Below are 24,686 nucleotides of genomic sequence, written 5' to 3' on the forward strand. Positions count from 1 at the left end.
CGGCCCTTTGGGATGCTTCATCTGCCCCACCATCGCAGCTGTCACCTGGTACCTCAAGTTGTGTAGAAAAAACATTTTAAAGCGGCGTCTGTGGCCAAATTGCTGTTTCTATGAATCGGCATCGAATTTTCAGATTCGGTCAAATCAAATTGGGACAGCAATCCAAATCAACAAATCGCATCACTGTCCCCAATTCGAGCCAAATCCGAATTTGAATCAAATGCAGCCAATTTCACACACTCCTAATAGAAATTACTTCCGTGTTTGCATAAAACATTAACTTTTAAGTATAACATTCAGTTCTTTTTCTTCCTTCTTTCTAGTTTTTTGACTTGACATCAGAAGTAACTTTGAATTCAGAAGAAGTGGTTGGTAATGTGGATGAAGTTCTTGAAAATGTTGAGTCAAATATTTGCAAAGAGCTGGAGATTTCTTTAGTTGTAAGTTCCTGGCATTCCTAACTTGTTTGTTCTCTGATTAGTCTATACAACTCTGATACCTATCATGGCTTTTTAATCTACCAGGTGGTTTGCTTTTTATCATTACAAGGCAGCACCTTTTTCTTAAAAATGAATGAGGGGAAAGTAGATGATACATATGGTGACATTTAGTGTCTGTTCAAGAAATCTGTTTATATACAGTAAAAAAGATCATTTTTATAGAATACAGAATATAATAAAAATAAAGCCTTGTATAAAAATATGGTCATCTTTCTTTTATTGTAACTAGTTGGTGAACTGTTTAAGTCTGGTAAATTGTACATTTCCATTCTCTTAAGAAGAGAGAGAAAAATCTGATGCATAAGCCATTTAATACCATTAATGGTATTTTCAACAAAGCTTTTTAGACCTTAGATATTAACTCTTATAAACTGAGAATAACTGCAAGCCTTTTATCTCCTGCTTTATATGCAATTCAATCCAGGAGCAAGATGAAGCAGATAAGAAAATACTCTTAAATGTATACAATAAAGTTATACAGAAAATCCATCAAGAGCAATATTTAATTACTATAGTGCAGAGCAAATACCTGGCCAGTGTGGAGGTCAGTTTATCCTTAGTTTGTCTGTCTATCACACTGTTTAGTGTTAATGATTTTTTCTGAACTCTGTTTTTAAGAGTTCAGTTTCCTTTTTTTTCTTTTTTCATTGAAGTTTGTATGTGCACACTGGTTAGAAAGGTAGTTTTATTTTAAAAGAGAAATACAGGTTTTTATTGCTTAACTAAAGCTTTAAAATGCTTTTTATAAAATAATGTAAGATTGGAGCCTTTGGACTCTTAAAAATCATGAAACATAACTTTTAAGGCTATTGGTAGATGCAGATTGCTGATAACGTCAAGTTTGCTTTTATCGGTGCTGATATGGAACGATATATTGGTACACCTCTTTGGATAATGCCAACTCTTAGCTTTTCACTTTATTTTTCCACAGTCAAAAAATATAGGGCTTTTTTGTTGTTGTTGTTGCAAGGAACTCAGACCAGGACAGCTTATAATGTTTTTGGCACTGTGGATTCCTATTTGAAATTTCCTGAGTTAATCTTCTGAACCATGTGTAGGTGTTTGCACACTTAATAGTACTTGTGTGGTATCCTGAAAAGGATCTGATCTGCTGCGCACTGTTGAAAGTCACTGCTCTAAATGTATTAGAACATGTTAAAAATGCATTGATTTAATTACTGTTTTTTATTTAGTTTAAAAAGCAGATGGTGGAATGGTTGAATAGGAGCCCCAATATTGAGAACTTGTTATTAATTAAGAAGGCTTTGAAAAGCTTAAAGGCACGACTGAGATGGAAGTTGGTGGAAAAAAACAACTTGGAAGAAGTATGGAATTGTTCCAGTTTTTTTAAGACCATACTACAGAGATGTAAACTTGTTTATCCCAGATAAGTGGTAATCACTGCTGATAGTTTGTACGTGCTGTTTTGAAGATGCATTCCTTAAGTCATAGCTAAACAGATATTTAGAGGTGAATTCATGTTAAACCATTTTGACTACTGCTGCTGTTCATGCACCTGTTTAAGAGACCAAACTTTGGTAGCTCTGTGGTCAGTTTTTTTGGAAAGGGGAAAGATGTTTCATTCTTCCATGTAGTACAAAGGTGGCACAGCCACACCAGTTTCCAGCATGGGTTGTATGAACATTTCCACTCTTACCTAGTTTTTCAGTTTCCTTTTTTCCTTGTCTCCCAGACCAGCACACTGTTTTGTTCAGTGACTTTCTCAAAGTTTAGCTCCATGTTTTAAGTTATCCTCTGTTTTAAGTGCATGAAAACAAACAAACAATTTAGTAATAGGTTTGAACCTCTTGCCACAACACCAGCAACATGTACACCATACCTGTTGATGGTTCATAGCTATCACTTATTTGTTGACAAAATGCGTCATAAAAAGTGAATATTCCCCTAATTCTAGTAGGGAATAAGTCTGGGTAAGAGTATGTAATAATGCGAACTCTAGATATTTCGGTTTTAATGTCCAACAATATATAACATGGTCCTTGTTTCCAGGAGTTTAGTCTTGAGTTTAAATGTAATGGATATACTGTAGAGAGAAAAATGGGTGTTAGGTAAGATGAAGGTACAGCCATACTCTTGTGTATGGTAGTGTTTGCTTGGCTTTAAAAATACACTTACACAGAACACCCAAATATCTGATTATGAGCATTGTAGGAGGGTGGAAGCTTCCAAGGGAGTTTTAAAGTTAAGAGAGCCTACTGGACAGCAGTAGGAATAGGATTTTATATATAGAAGGGTGATGTGATTTTGAAAAATACTGTGATTCTTTTGCTTGCAGGAGAAACAGACAGTCTGTGAAGTTCATTTGTCAGATAAATTTGGGGTAATGATTCTGAGAACAATGCAACTTAGGCATGTACATAGTAAACTTATTGTGTTTACTAGCTGTACTTTTAAGCACACCTGTGTTGCTCAAACTGGCTGTCTCCTAGCCTGAACAGCTATGTTTGCACTGTGCTACATGGGGCTAGTAAGCATTGCTGAATGACTAGACCACAGTATAGTCTGTGGCTGCACTGCTTCTAGTGTAGGAGGCATTCTACCCAGGACTTTCTGGAGTTTTTGAAAGTGACACTGTTGAGCACCTTAAATTCACTGTGTAGACTTGGCATTTGATGGGAAAGGAGCATAAGATTTTTGTTAGAATTCTGGTCCCTGCTCCTTTCTCCAGCCCAAGACTGCAGCCTGAGAGGTTTGCTCATCTTTCCAGACAATACTAGACACAGTTCATACTTGTTTGTGAGACTTCAAGGTTTGGCCATGCTGCATCTATCCTTTCACTGTATTTTCTCTGTCTCTTTGGATTGTGTGGGTTCAGCATGCCCTCTATATCCATAGGTTTATAGATGTTAGGGACTGGAAAGGGACCTTACAAAATCATCGGGTCCTGCACTTGAGCAGGAAGGAGTGTTGGGGTCAGATGACCCCAACAAGGTGGGCATCAAGATGCTTTTTGAAGATTGCCAGGGTACGTGACTGTACCACCTCTTGGTGGGGGGTGGTGTGTGTTGCGGGGGGGGGTATGTGTTCCAGTTCTTTGGCACTTAAGGAAAAACTTCTTTACAACTCAAGTCCAGTCTGAAGCGATCTTCAGTCAGTTTGTGCCCATTGTTTCTTGTCTTCCTCTGGGATGCCTTGGTGGACAAATGTTCTTCCGAGCTCTGATGTACGCCCCTAATATACTTATAGGCTGTCACCAAATTCCCTCTAAGTCTTCTCTTCCCCAGGCTGAACAGTCCCATGTCTTTCAGCCTCCACTCGTATGACCTGTTCTCCAGACCTCTAATTATATGCATGGCTCTCCTTTGGACTCTCTTAAACTTCTCCACATCCTTCCTGAAGTGTGGTGCCCACAGTTGGACACAGTACTCCAGCTGTGGTCTAACTGAGGCCAAGTAGAGTGGGAGGATGATGTGCTAAGTTTTGCTTGAGAGGCAGTGGTAGCTGCATGACGGTGTTTGATTTGCTCTGCCAGCTACAGCATCGTGTTAGTGGCTCATGGTCATTCTGTGGCTTATCACAACCCCCAGGTCTCTTTCAGTTATGGTGCTGGCAAACGTAGCACTGCCAAGTCCCTGTATTGCAGTCCCTGTATTTGGAAAAGGTAGGAGTGCTGAATGATGGTTCTTTATTGTATTGCAATATCAGGGTCATCTTTCCATGACTTTCCTCCCCTGCCAAGTTCTGTCCTTCTGCTTTTTTACTCCAGCGTGGGAGAGTTGGCCAAATTGCTGGCAGTATTCCTTTTTACCTGGAAGGCCACAGAAGAAATTTTGCAGGATTGCTTGCCATTCAAGGACTTGCTTAGATTTAGAAATGGTGATCGATTTAGACAGCTTGTTGAAGCTCCTGTATTTACCTGCATGAATTGAGACTGGTCCAAAACTACCCCCCAGAAGGTTGGAAGTCCTTGGTTCTTACAGTATTTATTCAAGTCTAAAGTTCAAAATTTTCCTAGTTCAGTGTCCTCAGAAGAGCCCTTTGTGGAGTTTTGGAACTCAGATTTTTTTTTTTCATCATCCCTTAGTTCGTTGCATCTGTGGCTCCCTTGGCAAAGAGCTTGTGCTAACTGCTTCTGAAAGAGACTACTTCTTTAAATACTTTCAAGTAGGAAGATAAAAGCCACCCTTAGAAAGAAATCAGAAACTTTAGTGTAGTCCTCTAAACTTTGTCTGTTAATCACTTGCTTTGCTTGAAACTCAGTGTCTTCATGTGGTTACTTAAATAGTTGTGTTCCATAGAACATTACTGATACTAAATAAATATTTCCTAGGTACTGTGTGTGTAGAGGATGAGGCTGGCAGTGAGCTATGGCAATAAACTAAGTGGCTAGATAGCACTTTTTTGTCTGTTCAAAGAAAATTAAATCTGTATACCTGCAGCTGAATATCTGCCCCTAGGAATTGGGTATTAAGCCAGGATCATTGTGTTTCTTGGGAACCTACTCCAAGTTAACTTCATGCTGGTGATGATGGGAGACTGTTTAGGCACTTACACAAGCTTTTTGTGCATTTGGGCCCTGAAATTGCTCTACAAGTGTGCCGTGACACATGTGCGTGGCTGCAGGGCACTTTTAAAGTGGCTGATTGTGAGAAAAATGAGGTATTAGATGAAAGTTTTTATGCTTTAGAGTGCCTTGGGGAACTTGTGTTGTGTTAACTTTTTGCACATTGGGTTGGGCTGATGCCAACAGTCCTGGAGCTGGGAGGAGGGTGGGAGCAGGGCTGAGGAAAGGGGCGGTGCAGGCAGTCTTGATCTTGCTGGCTAGGAGGGCCAGTGTAGGCAGGCTTGATTTCCAACCTCCCCCCCTCACATTGACCCAGCAGGTGATCTGATCCGTCTGTTGGGTTGGAGGGCTGCTTTAACTTGTGGCGCTTTGTATAAACCTCTGTGAGTTAAAGAACGGTCCGAATATCTGTCTGTCTACCTTTTTTGTGCTGTACTCTGCAGCTTTGGCTTTTTGCCTCTCCTCCTCTCTCCCGCCCCACTAGGTAACAAGGATCAAACTGTCTTAAAGTTTTGTTCTTTTCCAGCTCTGGGAGGTATTGCAGCAGTCAGTTTCATGCAAAAACGGCTCTAATCTGTTTTCTTCAGAGGAAGAAAAAGAATTGAGAAGTCCATGCTGTCTTATATTTTAAGAGGCTGAATGGGTTGCCAGGGAAGACTTGGGGCATGTGTAGATGAAACGGGCCCTAAATTGAAGTGGTGGGTTTTTAAAAACACAGCTTCAATTTAGGGTGAAGTACTCCCGTATCATCTACACCCATGTCTTACCTACTTCTCTGGTGGCGGGGAGGGGAGGGTGAGCCACCGGCAGGTGGAGTGGTCTCTGGGCTGCAGGGGAAGAGCTGGTGCTTCCCTCTATGGCAGCAGTGGCACCTGCCTGCAGACACCCAGCACAGGTGGTCCCGGGGGGTACCACAGCCACAGAGGGAGGGACCGGGTCTCCGCACATCTCATGCAGGCAGGCTCCAGAGAAGAAAATAAAATCAGGCTTTCTGGTTTTTTTTTCCCCCTTTGACGGAGCCTGCCTTCCTGGGCTGCTGCCAGGCTGTCTGCGTGGGCTGCCTGCACGGTTCCTGAGCCTCAGAGCCCGGTGCTGTGCTTCGTGGCTATAGGACAGCAAACTAAAACTCCTTAGAGGTGCTTTAGTTTGCTGTGCCCCAAAGTTATTTAAGCTGCAGTATGCTGCTGATGTGTGCAAACACCAACACCATTAAAGCAGTGCAGAAGCATTTAACCTGCTTTAAAGCATCGTGTACACGTAACCTTTGTTTTGTCTATGTGGCAGAATACCATCTCTGTCTTTCCCCAAACTCTATCTGACAACTTGGTTACTATGGTCACTGCAGAGGGCAGACACCTCTGGCCTCATGAGCTTCAGGTAACCCTGAGTTGTAACCTGAGCTGGATACATTACAGAGGGAAGGGGAAACCTGTTCCCTCTGCCTGTGTGACTGGCCACATGTACCTGGGTGGGGGGCTTAAACTCCCTGTGGTTCTAAGCAATGCTGACCTGACTGGGAGGGGGCTAAAGACCTTGCCAGCGTACCTGGTAAGCAGTGATGCATTTCAAATTGGTTGTTGGGCAGCCAACAGTTGCTGGCCTTCATTGGATCAGGTAAATGAGGTCATAAGGGCTATGTAAGTGAAGGACTGCCCAGGAGGAGGGGCAGTAGCCATGATGAGAACTCTCAGAAAAGCTGGCCAATCTGAAACTCTCTTTCTCGAAACTCATGATCAATGAACTGCCTGCCTCCAGAGGAAATCTCTACCTGCCTCTGGATGACACTCAGGAGTAAGCTACTTGAGATCTAACTAGATATATAGCTTGCAGTAACACAGATGTGTAATCAAAAACTACCACACCACTGTTTGCTCTAAGATATTTCTCTGATATCGCTCTACCCTGTACCCTGTTTCAAACCTACTCCTTGTAACCAGTAAAGCTCTCCTTTGTACCTAGCATGGGAGACTTATTGGGAGAGGGTCTAGATTATGCCTTGGGGTCCCCTTGGTTTGGCTGACTATTTGTGCTTCAGCACTATTTGTGCTTCAGGCTGTGGGAAGCACCCCAAGTTTCTGCAGTGGTTTAAGTACCCTCAAGGATTGCTAGGCCTGTTTCCCAGGGGGCACAGGTCCATGATCAGTCCAGACTCTGGGTGGTGGCATCGTTACCCCAGGCTTGCAAGTGGGCTCCGGGAAGGGAGTCTGCTGTATGTGAGACGCCCCCAGTAGACGCTTGGAGCCTGGAAGGTGGTTGGGCACAGTGAGATGCATGGCTGAACACCAGAGCACCCCCTACTGGCCTGCCACAGTCTGCAAACGCTCTCGAATATGAGATAGAGACTATAGCTTCTGGTGCTGCAGTTCTCTGTTAGAATACTGGCTGTTAACAGACCTGGAAGACGTTTATCTGCCTAGTTCTGAAAAGCCCTTTGTCATAGTTAATGTTCAGAATTGGCCAGAGTTCTTCCAAGGTGAAGTCTGAGCAATTGTCATATGAGCAGGCTCTCACCTGGCCTATGATAATCATGGCCGTGGCTTCCTTGTGGCATTTGCTGCTAGGAGCAGTAGCTCTTTTATTCAGGCATCTACAAAATGTAAAGAGATTGTTCCAGGTTAGAAGGGATCAAGAGTAAACCCTCCCTGGAAATGAATAGGGTGGTGAGTCTTGAGACTTCCAGAACAATTTGGAGGAGAAAATATCCTGGCCCAGTCAGATATGTGAATTACCATGCTATACATAAAAAGGAACAAGGGACTCAATTAAAATGCTGAAATACCATGCCAGACCTGCCTGGGTGAAATAACTTTGTCAGAGAGAATAGCAGTAGTGATGCTGTTCACACCAAAATGGGTAACAGAAGAATTGCTCAAAATGGTTGCTCATCAGCTGGGCCACTACCTATCCGTTTCTTTGCATCCTGCTGAAAGCGCAAATGAAACTTTTCACCAGAGAAGAAGGTCAGAAACTTTTCACCAGAGAAGAAGGTCAGAGCTCTCTGGGAACAGATGTACTAGCTAATTGGCTTCGTCCAATTTACCTTTCTCCTACTAATTTTTTCTTATAGTCCAGGTGTCTTGGACCCGAGGGGAAGCTAAACTTTGGGATGGTCTGTTAAATGACCTTTGCTGGCAATGCTTTCTTTACGATATAACAGCATTGTAAACTGCTCTCTAGAGAAGTTTGTCAAGTATTTTTATGATATCCTCTTCCAGGTACATGGGTAATAATATAGTGGTGTCAGAAATTATTGTATAGTAACAAATTAAATAAAGGTGATGTTTTCCCCCTGTACTGGGGGAAAAACTCATTTGACAGGTCCCAGACTACTGGGAAAAAAAAGTGGAAATGTTTCTCCAGGCTTCCAAGGAAAAAGTGAAGGAATGATGTGATATGGAAGCTTTCACTTAAATCTTCTGTAGTAAGTTATGTTATCTTGAAAAGTATATATGATAACTTTTGTTATTCTTACATGCAGACAGATGATTACAATGACTCTGAAATGATGAAAATAAAACAAGAAATCACTGCACTGCGGAATAGCCTCTTTCAGAAAATACATAAAGAAAAAAAAGAATTAGTAAGTATTTAATTATTTAAGCAGTTTTAAACTAAGTAATTTTGGGGGCAACTTCTGCATTTGCTATTTTGAATTTTAGATATTCATTCTGGTTAAAATAAAAACAAGGCTGTTAACACAGTACTGAAGTCTAATGATGTGCTCATCTTCAGTGACACTTCTGAAATAATGTCATGGGTGGAGGAAGAAGAACTGATTGTTTTGACTTTTGTGTATCAATTCAGCTTTTCCAATTGAGCTAGTAAGAGGAAAGATGGTCCTCAGTCCGGAGTAGCTGGAAGGTGACAGTCTGGGCTCAGCTGCTGAAGAAATATGCTTACCTATAGGACAAGAGTTCACTTACAACTAGCACAAAATGTGGGGATGTTTCTCCTGAGACATCAAGGCAGGGTAAATACCAGTGATCCCACTGCTTGGAGAAATAGAATAGGAACCCATGGGTCTTCATTTTAAGTTATGTAGAGCAGAACCGGGACTCTTGATTTACCTATCTCTTTGGGATTATGGTTGTGGGCATGACCCATTACCATAGTCAGCTACACATGGTACAGCCATGTGGTGCTGGTTGCAGATAATCAGCTCTTCTCTTTTATTGCCTTGAGCCTAGCCATCTGGCTGCTTGTTTCTTTTTCTGAGGTTTAGTTGGCTTGTGGTTGGGGGAGGGAGTGTTTCCTCCTCAATTTTCCCAGTATCCAGTTTCTGTTCTGATGCTGTGTTGAATCCAAGTATTGAGTTAATGCCAAGGGGGTGCATCATATTCCTGGAAGAGATGAGTGAGTCCGCACAAAACCTTGAAGTTACCTCCAAAATTCTATTTTCTAAAACAATTCACTTTGGACAGTTATTAATTCTGAAAAACTATACAGGTAATTATGTTTAGAGTGGTGCTGATGTGGGGAGGAGCAGTCATGCTAAATTCAGCTCAATATATATATATATATATATTTTTAAATGTATTTTATGGGCATACTGTTTGAACTTCAGCTGCTGTAACTTCTGACATACAGTTGTACCTGTCCTGTCCTGGGGTGGTGATACTGATGAACATATTCTTCGTTCAGGAGAAGCTTAATTACCTCGTGCAGAAATGGTTCCCTGAGCTGCCACTTCTTCACCCAGAAGCAGGGATTCAAAAGTATATGGTAAGCAGTCACTTCGTCTTCGAACCAGAATCCTTCTTTTTCCAGATCATCCCTTAGAACATGAACTAGGTTCCATATTGTGTGTGTCTGTCATGGGCTGCTGTTTTCTTGTCTATGTTGTTACAGCCATAGTTTGTCTCTCTCAGTACTGTTTAAAAGGATTCTGTCCTTCTGCATATTCTTGAAGTCGTGGCAGATTCACTGGCTTAATTTTTTTTTAACTTGTCTCATTTATTTCCATCTTTTCTGAATAACTTCAGAGATGAAAGGTGGTTGAGCTCTTAGTCTTGGAATTTGTTTTGCCTTATTTACATGATTTTAAGAAGACACCCCCTTTTGTCTTAAAATAAAGTATGGGGGGGGGGCAGGTGACTGCTGTGGCATGGGCTCCAGACCCTGTCCAAGGTTGGGGCCATAGCTGCAGCTGCTGCTTGTTCTCCCCCAACCACATCTGCACCCTGCCATCTCCCTTCTGCAACCTCTTGTTCCCCCATCTTTCCCACCACACAACCTCTGCTCCCCTGTTTGTCCCTCTCCCTCTCCCCACCCTTACCCATCCTTTGTGCTGCCAGGCTTCATGCATGCTGCATCCTGGGGCACTGAGTGTGGCCCTGTAGCAGATAGCAGAGGCTAGGAGGAAGGGGAGACCCGAGGCTGGGGGGACGGACAGGTAGGAGGCAGGAACAAGCTGCTTTACCTCCCCATTCTACCTGCCTCCTCACTGCCTGTCCCGCTGCACTGGTGGGAGGTTTGAATTACAGTCCAATAATTAGATTCTATACATGGAAAATTATAACGAATGTATACATTCGTATAGAATCTTATTAGTGTTGGGTGTCTTAAATTCATGGTCATCTTAGATTTGAGTTTATAAGTTCCATGTAAAATATATTTTACATGGTAATTTCATTCCATGTATACTTAGTATTTTTTTGTGACAATTACTTTTTGGGCAGTGGTGGTAGATGTCTCTTAGGTTGGGCATCCTGGAGCATGTGTTGGAATGCAGGGGAGATTATTTCTTTAACTATCCCAGAAAATAGAAACTATCAAAGACCTCTGTAGTAAGCAATGAGAATTCTTCAGTATACTTGCTCTTGACTTCTCTTTCAACTCCTAAATGTAGTCATACAAATTTAGGTTTTGCTTTATATCCTGTCAGCTCCCTAAAATCCTTGGTGAAATTCTGGTTTCCAGTGTCTGTTTTCCATTGGCAAATAGAGCAAATGTGAGTGGGAAAGATGATTATATAGTTTGCATGAAGGCTGGATACCATGTTTGAAGTTGGCTTAAGCAAGTGACAAGGGGGATAGAGACATGAGTGGGAGAGAAAACTTCACACTGTGAATAATGAAATCTCTAACTTGTTTGAAGTATGTACTTGGCCTGTGAAAAATATCTTACTGTGACACCATGCAGTATAACCTGGACCTTTCTTATGTAGAAAGAAGAAAACAAACAGCATCTGCAGTTTTCCTCAGAGCCATGAGTCCTTAATGTCTTAGCTAGTATAAAGGCTGTCTGTGATTCCTGGGTACAATACTGAAAGATTAAGCCCAGACTATCCACATTAAAGGAATGATGTTTGAGTTAACACAAAGGAGAAATAAAGCACCAAATAGAACATCTTTCCTGTGTTAAAGCAATTATTATGTTAAGCTTGAAATTGGTCTTCCTTACATTATGATAAATGTGATGTATTGTCTTAAGAGGGTTTTATGCATCAAGCATTCAGTAGTGCATATGATGTTAAATATGCACAGTGACTGGATTATCATGCTACTTTGTGTGTGTGTACACTCTAGAATTCTGGTGGGCTTCTGACGCTCAGTTTGGAACGAGACCTCTTAGATGCTGAACCACTGAAGGAACTGAGCGCCAAGCGGCCTTTAGTGTGTTCTGAGGTTCAAGATCAGAAGGTTCTTTTAAAGGTAACTTTCTTTTACTTCTAGTTCCAGCTTCACTTGAGTTATTGATTACTTAAGTTTATTAATTTTAAGTAAACTTAGTAACTCCTTTTCTAGTGCTTTGACTGTTAATTTTAATTTGATCTCTCCCCATGCTAATAATTTTGGTTGCACCCTTTAAACACTACCAGAACAGTGTCATTTTTCCTGTCTTTTGTGTACATTTCTCTTCCTGTCTTTCATTTTTTTGGGGAAGCAATGGTAAATATGTTCCTTTATCCTTCTGTTAGTCTTGAAACCCAGTGGGCTTGCCACCTCCTTTGGACTGTCATTCCGTGTTCCTGGTGCATCCGGTCCCCATCCAGGGCCTGCCAGCACCTTTACTACTGATTCTCACATGGAGCTTCTCCTTTCCAGTGTCATGTTTTCTTGCCTTACCCTACCCAGAGTTCAGGAGATCAGGAAGTTCAAATTTGACAGTGGCAGAGCTGTAAACAGCTTTTCTTACTATTACTTGGCTGGGTAAGTTCAAGTAGCAGGGAAATATATCTGACTTCTAGTGCAACCTTCTTAGATGGTCATAGAGTAACTTTGGGATCAGTATCTCAATCCATATTGAACGCTGGAATACAGTACACCAGGAGAATGAGACACAATTGGTCTTAAAAATATGGTGTGCTAGGAACAGTGAGTGGTTTCATAATATTAATTCAGGAATAAAAACTGAATGTTTTGTTTTCAGGGATATTCAGTAGATGTGAACACAGAGGCCAAAGTGATAGAAAGAGCAGCTAAGTATCATAGAGCTTGGAGTGGGTTGAAGGAGAAATCTGGATTATTACAGCTGATACACCTTTTTTTGTGCAAGGCAAGTTCTAAATGGATGTCCCTTTAGTTTGTTGATGTCAGCTAGAGATATGTAATTGGTTATTAAACATTTTAATTTTTTTAATGAAAGTGTTGAATAGTCACATCTTCCATGCTGAACTTAAATAAGCAAACAGAAGAATTGATTTGGTTTAGTGAGGACTTAATATGGACTAGAGCTGTAAAATGTTAACTCTGCTATTTTCTTAATACTTGAAATAGAATCCCATTATTCATCTTGTGTTCTTTTTGTGTTTTTTTTTTTTCTTTTTTAAAGTCTGATCCTTTGGCTTATCTAATGGTTCCATATTACCCAGGAGCAAGTCTGGGAGCATTGCAAGCTAGTAAGCCTCTGACTTCAGAAGTAAGTAATAGGTAACTCATTCAGGATTTCAACAAGGTCTTTTTGACAAATGCTTAAAGCAAACCCTTCTCTTTATTTCACATTACCTTCTACTATTGAACAAAGTGTGACAGACTTCTATTAGTAGTGAGTATGTTGTGAAAGTATAGGCTGGTGTGTATTTTTCTGAATACCCCAATTTAGTATCCAGGTGCCAAGAGCTTGCCTTTCAGGGGGGTATCCTATTTCCTTAGGCTCCTTTTGAAAATCCCTACTTTAGTTGTTGTTTTTTCTAAGTACGGGAATCATTATGCCTGTTATACAAATTTTAAAATAGTACATACTATACTTCTGTACTGAAGCTTCTAGGTCCTGATTTTTTACGCACAGACACATGGGATCTAGATAGATAGAACTAGATCTGTGTGTGTGCGCATACATCTAGATCTAGTTATACCCAGTCAATAGCTCTGTGTGTGTGTGTGTGTGTGTGTGTGTGTGTGTGTGTATACACGTGTATATACGTGTGTGTGTGTGTGTATGTATGTATAGTGGTCATTTTGCAAGTCATTTTGAGAAAAACAAGGTAGCAAAAATGGTCTAGATCTATAGATATAAATGCAGATCTAGATAGGTATACATTTAGATAGATAAGGCCACCTAGCCAGAGGCTATATAGATTTCATAGACATTAGGGCTGGAAGGGACCTCGGGAGATCGAGTCCAGCCCCCTGCCCAAATATATTTCTTTTCCAATAAGTAGTAGTCATAAGTTTTGGGAATGGCTTTTTCTCTTGCACTGTTTTCCATGACCCACATATAAATCCATAAATCCCAAGGTATGATTACGTTATTTTTTCAGAACTTCAGTGATTCATCAAGCTGTGATTGAGTGTTATTTGACTGGCTGTACAAGTAATCAGAATCTTACAAAGTGTGACTTAGCTCCTCATAAAGGTACCTACGCTGGAAACTGAATAAATGTATAGGAATTCATAATACTTGAGGTTGTCCTGGATTTTGAAGTATGATGGGGCTTTTTGCTTTACTCTTTCTGTCCAAATTCTTTTTTTATTTTCATTAGGAAGTATTAAAAGTGATGAAAGGAGTGGCATGTGGGTTGCATACACTGCACAGAGCTGATATAGTGCATGGATCATTGCACGAAAATAATGTGTTTGCTGTGAATCGAGAGCAGGGACTTGTGGGAGATTTTGACTTCACCAGATCAGAGGTAAAGAAACAGATTTTCAAATTTAATTAAGAGTTTCCTTAGTTACACTAAGAATTTTTCAGTACGAGTTAAGTCATGAATACCTTTGTTCTCTGTCTCTGGGAGGGATAGAAGCAGATATTTTTGTGGACCCTTCTAGGGAAAGCACTCTGGCCTGGAAGGCCCATTCCAGCACCAAGTGCTTCAGAGATAGGTGAAAGAAAAGCAACATAAGGAGATGTGGTGTGCAGCATCTTCAGGTTGCAGGGGCTCAGCTAGGACTCTTCTCCCAGCAGGCTGCATTTTGGTTTTGGAACAGGAGTTGTCTGTTCTGTTCTATTGGCAGCCAAAATGGGATGAGAAGGAAGCAGTCTGACACGGGCATAGAGAAGATGAGCTGGAAGGCTTGCAGAACTGCGAGTAAGGCTGAGGGGGGATCTGGTGGCCTGTTACAAACTAGTCGGGGGATCAGCAGGCTTTGGGGGAGTTCCTGTTCCCCCGAGCACTGCCAGGAGTGACCAGGAATAACGGTCACAAGCTGGCAGAGGGCAGGTTTAGGCTAGATATCAGGAAGCGCGACTTCACGGTCAGGGCGGCTAGGATCTGGAACCAGCTTCCAAGAGAAGTGGTGCAGGCTCCTACCCTGGGGGTTTTTAAGAGGAGGTTGGATGAACACCTTGCTGGGGTCGTTTGACCCCAGTATTCTTTCCTGCCATGGCAGGGGGTCGGACTAGATGATCTCCTCAGGTCCCTTCCGACCCTAGAAACTATGAAACTATGAAACAACTAGGGGCATGGACAAATGTACATGTGTAGTGGCTTCTGAAAGCGAGGGCTATAAGCTGCTTGGGAGCACCTGGCTGCTGTTACACTATAACTGTTACATGTACATGAACCTGTAGGGATCCAAGTGTAGCAAAACTGCTTCAACTTTAACTCTGCTTTGTTTAGGCTCATTTGTATCATTATGGGCCCATGCACATGTAACAGTTGCTGTGTACACCTAAGCAGCTTCTGAAGCTGCTATAAATATACATTTGTCTATACTCCATGTCTCCCACATCCTAAATCTGGTGCTTTTAGCGTATAACCTACATTCTCTGAGTGGGGAGGGAATGCTTCAGCTTTTAGAACAAGGATGTAAAAAATACAGCCTGTTGGAGGGAGTCATCTGGCCTGTGGGGCGGAGGAGCATGTTCACTTCTGGATGAACCAAGAGGACAGACAATTCTGTCTAGACCTCTGTGTGAACAATGTCAGTTCCCAGACACCGGGTTCTCAGGAACTCAGATCAGTTGGTAGCCATGTTCTCTGGCAGCAGCACTTAGGATTTAATGTGCTCCAGCTCCCTTTTCCCATTGTCCAATTTATTTATTGCTTTTGATCACTGCTGGCAGTGAAAATTGGTGACACTTTGTGATGAGGGTGAGTGCCAGTGGCATGAGCCAGCTTAGCTTGTGGTTGGCAGGGAATACGACTGACTAACTGATTTGAGTTTTACATCCCTGATCTAGAGCATTGTACAGTTAAGCAGAACCTTGTAGGTGTCTTTGCATATCTTTGCAAATCTCTACAGTTGTTACATAGCAACCTCTGTAGATGACATTTGCAGAGTGCGGATCCTGTGTGCGTTGGTCCAAGTCAGCTTTCTGAACTTAATTCTCTTTCTTGGTTCTGGATTAATTTATTTCTTTCATAGTTGCCTGAGTATTTAGTGTGGCTTAGAGAAAAGCAGAAACAAAGGAAGTATTGGATTTTCCCTCATGCCAATCATAACATTCTAGTTGTTCTCTTGTGGCACAAGAGTTGAGGACTTTTCTCTTAACTTTCCATAAATGGGTTTTTAGCTCTTGAATTGTGGTTGTTCAGGAATTGAGAGCAAAACCTCATGTGTCGCTTTTTCTGTGATGCACAGTAATTGCATTGCTTTCATTGTCTTCCTGGATTCTGTCAACGGTAAGGAGGTTTTTATTACCTACCTGTTGCATTTTGCCTTTTTGCACTGGCTGCAAAGTAATCGGGCAAGATAATAGGAAGCAATGTGTGATTTGATATACTGCCAGTCTTATTTAAAATGGACTGATATACTTCTGTCTCTTCTAGGATCAGCGTGCCTCTGCAAACTCTATGAAAGCTGGGACCTTGAGCTTAATTTCACCAGAACTAAAAATGGGACAGCCAGTTTCTCCAGCCTCTGACATGTATGCCTATGGCTGTCTTCTATTCTGGGTAGGCTCTTGCTTTAGAAACTGATACAGGTGCACTGATACATCGGTCTATAGTGTATTGGTACTGATAAAAGCAAAATTGACATAATCTGGTTTTTTTTTTTTTTTTGAATGATGTGGCTGATAATGTCACTGGTAAATGCTGCGTGATGTGCGTAACCGCAGCGATCACGCAGTCAGCCTAGGAAATTGAAGAGCAGCATCTGGCTGGTAAGTCTGTTGGGGTGAAGAGGGAAAGGGGAGGGAAGGGGTGTGGGGAGGAGTAGATTTAGGTTTTGACAGGGATGGAGGGGCAGGGGCATGGGACAAAGCTGCAAATGGCTTGTCCAGGGAGCACAAGGAGTGGCTCCTACTGCTGCGCTTGCCCCTGGGGCAGCCATAGGGGGCATGTGCTGCACCCCCCACAATCTGTGTGTGGTGCGAGGGCAGGCTGCTGCTATGGGCTGGGGCTGGAGAGGCACTGGGCTCTTCCTGGAGGGGGTGGGGCTGGCCTGTGCTTGGGGTGGGTGGTGGTGGTTCTGGGACTAGAGCTATGGGGTGGACGCACAGATCCAGGGGGCACATAAATCTGAGGGGCACATGCTCCCTATGCCTGGCCCGGGGGTGTGTGCAGCAGCAGGAGCCACTCCTCCCTCCCTCCCCTTGCTTCCCTGATGAACCGCTCATGGCTTTGTGCCAAGCCCTGCCCTGGCTGGGCAGCCCCAGTCCCCCTCCTCCCTCACTGTTGGGGCCATGATCTGCCCCACCATGCCACTGCCCCCTGACTCACTAGCCGGATGCTGCTGTCCAAGCTGCTGGGCTGCATGTTGGCAATTGGATCAGTATCGGCCGATATGGCTCGTTAATAATCGGCCATCAGTATTGGTCCAAAAAATCTTCAGCAGTAGACCCCCAGAAACTGAGGTTATGCTAATATCATGAAAATATAGTTGGCATATATATAACAGTAAATGTTATGTCTAACTTGTTTTAACTCATGCTGTCATATTGAGTGTGCATATTTTAAACTCAGTGCTATGAATAGAGGGAATAGGGAATTGTACTTGTGAGCACATGAATGTATTACTCAATAAAATTTACAAGATGGCTTGTCTCCCTAAACAGCCACACTTGCTAATATAAGGCTTTTGTTTTTTATAGTGCTTGTTGTCAGTACTACTCTATTCCTTATCTTTTCTGTCAGCTGTTCTCTGTAGCTCAGAGACTGCTCAACTCAGAGCTGCATTATTGCATTAAGTAAAGAGACACAATACCACAAAATTCTACCTGTGGCATGGCATACACTCAGGTGCAAAAGAAAAAATAATACGTTAGTCAACATTTGATCGAATTTGTTGCATTCTTTATGACTGCAGTTGTTTGAAGTACAGTTGTTTGAACTTTCATTAGATGAATAGGTTGTGTCTTGGCCAAATTCAGATGCTGGGCTTTAGCACTGCTCTAGTTTATAGTGGCGACTTGTAAGCCTGAAGGTATTTCTCTTAAATATATTTTTTGCTTAAAATGTTTAGAAATTTATATAAGGCAGTCACAATGGCTCTTACTGTCTGGCTGGTTACTTGTGTGTTTGAGAAGAAGTGTGGTTAATCCTTTTTTAACATGGTGGTAGACTTGAAACTAAATGTGTGACTCCATTGTGGCGCTTCATTATTATTTGTGCAAGTTTATTTCTCTCCCATGGTGTTTTCTTTTCTGTTTTGAGACTAAGAGCAATGCTTATATTTGTTCTAACATTTGGGTAGATATTGGGAAAATTGAGGCCCCATTTCATGTTGTCTATTATTGTGAAGTTATACTTTAAAACTTTTGCAGACATGTATTTGAGTTTTATTTGAAACAAGAGATCCCTGCAAACCTAAAGGAGAAACAGTGAGAGACTTGGATTATACGCACACTTATTTGAAGTTATACAGATATTGTGTGTGTGTACATTCACATACACTCGTGCGTATGGACGCCCCCTTATATGGGTGGGTGGGTGTGTGTGTGTGTGTATGTATGTGTGTGTGTATATATATATATATATATGTGTATACACTTTTTTTTTAATTTACAGCTTTGCGTTCAAGACCAAGAATGTAGGATAAAAGAAGATGGAACTCCTAAATTGGATGGACTTAATGTGGTATGTTAACTTTATTGTTCAGCAGCTTAGAGAGGTGTGCAGACTATATATAATGTCATACTGACTGAATTTTATCCAATGTTAGATTAAGAATGTCAGGCTGAGAAAATGTTTAATTGGAAATTAGGATGTAAGAATCCTAAATATCATAGGCAGATCGAAGCTTATTTGAAAAGACAGAAGAATGAATGAAGTTATTTGTCTGTTTCCCTGTAAGAGAAATAAAACAGTTGTCTCCTATGTCTTAATCTAACAATTAACTATAGTAAATTAGTATTTATAAAACATAGCTTTACAAATTTAGGGCAAAACTTGCAAACATTGGTGCCTTAGATGAGGTAATTAAATAAGGACCAGATTTTTTTTTTTTTTTAAAGGAGTCTTGAGTACCTGCCTGCATTTGAAAATGTTGGTCATAGTGTTGATTTCTTCCATTCTCCTGCTCAAGGATTGTCTAGTAATACTAATGGGAATGCCTAATCCTGTATAAGCTTTTATTGCTTTTACAAATATTTATTCTGTGCTCCTAACTCTGTGTTTTTGCATTTAACTGTTTTCATCAATGTCTTGAACTTTTTGGCCATGTCTCAGGATCCTTTCTTCCATCCTTGTTTCCTCTTCAGTTTCTTGGGTAGCTTTTGCTAGATGATCATTTTTTCTTTCTCTTGAATGTTCTAAGACAGGCAGGATTCTTTATCTCCTTCCTTCAAATGCCACCTATTTCTTTATTTGGTACTAGATTTAAAATTTTCGTGGACAAGGCTGCTTCATTTTTTCCAACCTGGGAAAGCAAACACAAATATATCCACTAAAACTAAACTCTTTTGTAATATATTTTGATTAATCCAGGGGTCGGCAATGTTTTTGAGCAGAATGCCAAAAACACCTGCAACCTCAACTTGTAAGATGTTGGCATGCCAGGAACAGATGGTGGGGGAGCCATGAGGGACCTGATCCTTGTTGTGACAGTGTAGCCCCAGCTTCTTCCCCGAGGCATGAGTGTCAAGCAAAATTTCTTTGTGTGCCATGCTCTGGCACGCGTGGAAGGGATTGCTTACCCCTGGATTAATCAGTTATTCCTAAATGATAATATAGTTTGTTTGCATTATCTAATTTAAGGACTAATGCTCTGTTTGATCTGATTTGGTTCAGGTGAACATGCTAATTGCTTTCTTTTCTTTGCTGACAAGCCAGTGGTCTAAAAAAGTTTACTTTGCAGTCATGTGGGAAGAGGCTTTTGGGGCTTTCTGCTTTAGCCACACTTCTGCAGCTTAACTCAGAGTTTCTGTTATTTAATTGCCCATTTACAGCAACAGCATACAACTCCAGTTGTCATATAATGGAAGAAGTATACCAGATGGAGACATTTATGTTAATATCTCTGTGTTTCTTGCACATATATCTTCTCTCTCCCTCTCTTCCCACCCTTCCCACTGTATTTATCCAGTTCCAAGATGTGGATTCTAGATATGGAAAATTTATAGATTTGTTACAGTTTTCCATGTCTAGAATCTAATTTTTGGAGGGTTGTCTTAAATATGTCCCCCTTCCTCCCCCTTTGCTGCAGAAGGGCAAATGGTGGAGAAGCCAAGTGACCTGACTCCTGCCCCTTACCATCTACATGTTGATGCCTCCCCCTCACCCCTTGGTGGTGCCTTCCACCACTGCTGCCTGTGTGCTCCAAAGTGTGCTTGTTTCTCTCGTGCCTTCCTCACCACCCCCATCAGCTGCTGGATAGTCCCAGCAGTGGGATCACACTGGAGTCTTGTATTGGCTCCAGTGTGGTTTCAGCTGAGACAGCCTAGTCTCAGACCCCAGGACTGTACTGGAGTGTGTTCCACAGTCTGGTGCAGTCGCAGGGCTAGGATCACCCATCAGGTTAGTGGCTCCCCTTGTACCAGATAGTGAGCACAGTTGGGATTTGATCCCTGATGCCAAAATCATGTGTCCTACTATGCATGTGTGGCATGGCAGGAAGTTACTGTTAGGACTGAAAGTCAGACCTCATTGCATCTTTAAGTGAATGCCTGTCAGCAGCCAAAGGTGCCACTCTGTCCTGTCTTTTTTCTAGAAAATGTGAAAAAAAGGCCTCTAAATCAGCTGATAGATGGTCTTGGGGAATGCATTCTGGGGCAGTCCCAGGATTGCAGCTGCGGCGTGTCCAATTTGGGACCACACTTGAGTGTGGAGTGCTCTTGAGTGCAGTACCAGGGCTGAAACCTCCAATCATCTGACTAGTGGGCCCAGTGCACTGGCTACATGAGCTGTGTGAGGCATGACAGAAATCAGCCACAAAATTATTATGCATATTTTGTGGAATAATGTTGTGACTTATTTCCCTTTTTATTGTGCCATTAATAGCAGTAACAAGTAGCCAGCCCACTACTTAAGATGTGCTTAACTATTTAATCATGTCTTACACGTAACATCTACCAGGGACCTTAGAAACTATCTTGTTTAGGAAGGCATACACTTGTGTAGGCAGTAGCCTGCTTTGTCAGATTAGCAGGCTGTTGCCTATGAAAGCACATGCCTTTCTGAATGAGTTAGTTTCTAAGGTACTACCTTGCCCTGCTTTTTGCTTTTTTTCCTCCTGTGCAGCAGTGTAATAGAGGGGGTGGAAAGGGCTGCAGCCATGGGCACCACTTCTGGGGAGGAGTAAAAGCAGAAGGTGACTGAGTGACAACTGATCATCCCACTGCAATTAGCACACCAGGAACTGGCATTGCCTTGTTTGACAGAGGCTGCCTCAAGTGTGGACCTACCCCATTACACCTTTGCTTGTGTATTAATGTTAACATATCTAGTATCTGGTTTCATCTGCCTGAAGCTTACTGTCTTCCACCTTGACAGTATTAGTATTTTGATTAGTCTTAAACTATGGATTCCTCAAGGGTTGTTCTAGTCTTGTACTGGTACACTCAACAATATCATCACCTTTGACATAATATGTTCCCTTAACATAGTGTAACATGATTCCTACAATAACATTATGAAAACAATACCATAAACTAAAAATAAAGCTGAGCAGTTCTTATTCACATATCATTTCTGATTGCTCTAGAACTTTAAAAATATCCATTAACCCCCACCCCCCATCACCCCCAAAGCTTACACAGCTATCTGCCTACTGCTTCATTTTACATGGTGCATGCTACCTAAGTAGTGAGGGGTGTATTTGGTAGCTATGTTGGTCTGAGGCAAATGCGGATAGAACTTTCGATTCAGAGATGGTACCCTTTATTAGACCGACTAATACTTTGCAAAATATTACCTTTTCTGCAAGCTTTTGGGCACAAAAACCCTTCCTCAGACTCAGGGAAAATTAAAGATGGTAAAAAGTCCCCGTAGGTAGAAAATAAACTTCATTTTTGCATGGAGGATGCTGAAGATGGAAGTTTGTCCCTCTGGGTCCATGAGAGTGTCTTTGTGAGCTGCTCTTTGATGTGCAGATATAGCAGCATTCCTTCCCTGGTGGTGTCATGTGGCAGAAAGCCAGGGAGGTATTGTTGTTCAGCAATGAAGTTGCCATCTTTAGTTTTCCCTGAGCCTCAGGAAGGGCATGTATGCCCAAAAGCTTGCAGAAAAAGATGTTTTTTGTGTCAGAGTTTTTTTTTTCAGTTGCTTTAATAAAAGGTATCCTCTCTGAGTTCTAGAGTTTTGCATTTCACCTAAGGGCTGAAAAATTTAACCCTTTCCTTGTCCTTTAAGACAAAAAAAATACCGCTATAAGTAAAGATCTACCTAAATCTGGCTGGAAATGCACTGCGCAGTGCCTCCTTTTAACCTTACTGTTCTCACTGCATACCCCTTCTCCCTCCCCCTCTCCCTTCCACCCCCTTGGTTAATTGGCCAAGGAGCCCTGACAGCCCTGTTGCTTGCTGCTGATTGGGTTGGAGGTAGAAACCGTGGCATATTTAAAACCACAGTCTTTGCTTCTTGAATGATTAGGAGTGAGCAGCAGGGCCACTGAGCCCCTCTGCCAATCAGTGGTAGGTTGGGGGTGTGCAGTGAAAAGAGCAAGATTAAAGGAGCTGCTGCGTAGCTCAGTTCCAGCTCTATTTAGGTAAATTCCTAGGTATATGAGAATCAAATAAACTAAAATCCTGAGGAGGAACAAATAACATTTAGGTCAATTATAGCTTTCATATGTCTTAAAATAATATAAGACATCAGTTAGTCTGAAAAGTGCATCTCATCTCACATGGTTAGTTTCAGACGATCAGCTTCTTGTTTTTGCTATGTTAGAAACACTTTTGTGTCACAAAACACTTTAATCTCGAAAACAAACAATGAATTCTTGCAGGAAAAAGTAATGTAATTTTATAGCCTTTGGCTCTCAATGAAATCAAGATTTTTTTTTTTTTCTTCCATGAATAAATTCATAGGGATGTTCCATTCTTTTGTGATCTTACCAGGTACCACTCACTATATTGTCAGTGCTGATTTTTTTGGTGATTCAATCCATCTGTGTGTAGTACGCTAAGCATAGAATCCAAGGGGCAGGCAATTAGTACTGTTTTTGAATTAGAAGAATGTAAATGTGGTTTAAACATCAGTTTCTCCTTTCTTGGTCAACTCTTTCTGGGGGAATCGTTCAAATTTTTGGCTGTTAATCTTTTGTCTTGGTTCTCCATAAAATTTATTTTCTTCTTGAGTGCTTCATCTATAATCAGTTTATTTGGAATAATCTTGTGCTCTTCTGCAGAGGCCTGTTATTTTGCCTTTTTACCTCATGCTTTCACCCCAAAGGAGCCATACTTATCTATTAACACTGTTGCTGTGTGAAGCAACTGAAAAGCATGTGCAGGAGAAAAAATAAGTCCTACAGTAAAAAAAAAAAAAAAAAAGTGTAATTGATGTTGGATGTTCTTAGCTGGGGAAGCAGTGGTTAGGGATGAGACAGTGTAGATACTTGATCATCAGCACACACTGAACCTGGATTTCTTCCTTTAAAGGAGAAAAATGAGGGAAACGGTGGGTTTCCCTTCTCAGGCTGGCAGCGTTCCAGCCTGCAAGGGGCTAGGGGCAGCAGGAGGAGGGAGATCAGGAGGCACCTGTTGGCACTGGTTTTATGACCCAGATACCTTGTTCCAGGCAGACCTAAACCCTCAGACTGACCGTGACTTCTCACATTTGCGTATTATCAAATGTATTGTTACACAGTGATAGCAGATGAGAATGATACAAGCATTTCTATATCTACTAGTTCTAGCTGTCAGAGGGAAGGTATGTCTAGTTAGTATGTGAGCTTCTTTCTTGAATGTCAGATGCCAGCAGCCTGGAGGTTGAAGGCTGAGGCCCCTTCCGCCCCCTGCGGGGTGGATGACTTGGACTGGTATTGTGCCCTCTGTCCATGGTGGCCTTGGGTTCCCTTCTCAGGGACCCTTTGCTTTTCTGAAATTCCTTCTTTTTGTATTCTTTGTCCCCTCTGATGACTCTTTATTTCTGAGCATTGATGATTGGTCTCCCTGAGGTTGTCATATTGCCCACATTCTGTTGTATCAACATATCCATTGTTACGGAAACCTGTCACATGCACACATCTTAATTTGGTTATTTACTGGATCTCCTAATTTGCTCTGTTCACCAAAGTCGGAAATCTCAAGGCCTTTCCAGTTTGGCACTGTGACTCTCATGCTACCTTATCTCATGTTATGGCACAGTGTGGTACATGTCTTCAGTTTCCTAGCCTGCGTCTCAAGTGGGCCTTGAAGGAAACAATCATGAACAGGCTTTAGAAACCAGTTAACCCTTGCCATCCCCATGACCATTGTTCTACTGCATATCTACTTTATCTACAAGCCATTTCCCACAAGCAAACCTCTAAATACCATTTTCTAGCCATCAGGACCATGTGCCTGTGCACATGTACACAGGCACAAGGCTGCCAGGTAGCCTGGAGAGCAGCTTCCCGCAGGTAAGTCTGGCAGCAGGGGTGGGGTAGTAATTGAGGCCCCTACAGAAGTGGAGGTGGGAAGGGCTGGGGGTGCTGCCCAGTTGGGGTGGTGCTTGGGGGCTGGGGCTGGAATGTGCAGGTGCAGGGCCTGGGCAGGGAGTGGGATGGGGCCATAAGCAGTTGTCCCACTGTAACAGGGCACCCAATATGGTGCCTGTTACAGGGAAAAGGGAAAATGCCACCTGGAGCATAGATGCAAACTTACCTGTGGCCTGGTCATGGAGGGAAAAGCAGGCTAACGTAGAGCATTGGGAATCCAGGTGTTCCCAATGAAGTTCTTCCTGGACTTTGGTAGGG

The 24,686-nt window shown here is 42.1% G+C and overlaps 1 protein-coding gene across 5 annotated transcripts in view; it reads left to right on the top strand.

Annotated features, from left to right (window-relative positions):
• STK31 (serine/threonine kinase 31) overlaps window positions 1-24,686 on the top strand; it is an 81,376-nt gene that overhangs the window by 52,605 nt on the left and 4,085 nt on the right. For 2 of the 5 annotated variants that reach the window (XM_019534668.1, XM_019534695.1), the window contains 11 exons: window positions 324-440; window positions 925-1,044; window positions 1,694-1,825; window positions 8,504-8,605; window positions 9,667-9,747; window positions 11,553-11,678; window positions 12,397-12,522; window positions 12,799-12,885; window positions 13,949-14,098; window positions 16,181-16,306; window positions 18,362-18,430. In XM_019534668.1, coding sequence (XP_019390213.1) covers window positions 324-440; window positions 925-1,044; window positions 1,694-1,825; window positions 8,504-8,605; window positions 9,667-9,747; window positions 11,553-11,678; window positions 12,397-12,522; window positions 12,799-12,885; window positions 13,949-14,098; window positions 16,181-16,306; window positions 18,362-18,430 — 1,236 coding nt within the window. The remainder of the gene's footprint in view (window positions 1-323; window positions 441-924; window positions 1,045-1,693; window positions 1,826-8,503; window positions 8,606-9,666; window positions 9,748-11,552; window positions 11,679-12,396; window positions 12,523-12,798; window positions 12,886-13,948; window positions 14,099-16,180; window positions 16,307-18,361; window positions 18,431-24,686) is intronic. The other 3 variants (XM_019534698.1, XM_019534686.1, XM_019534676.1) reach the window with 3 other exon arrangements.

This window comes from Crocodylus porosus, unplaced genomic scaffold, assembly GCF_001723895.1.
Source record: "Crocodylus porosus isolate Cpor-Errol unplaced genomic scaffold, CroPor_comp1, whole genome shotgun sequence".
Classification (NCBI taxonomy): Eukaryota; Metazoa; Chordata; order Crocodylia; family Crocodylidae; genus Crocodylus; species Crocodylus porosus.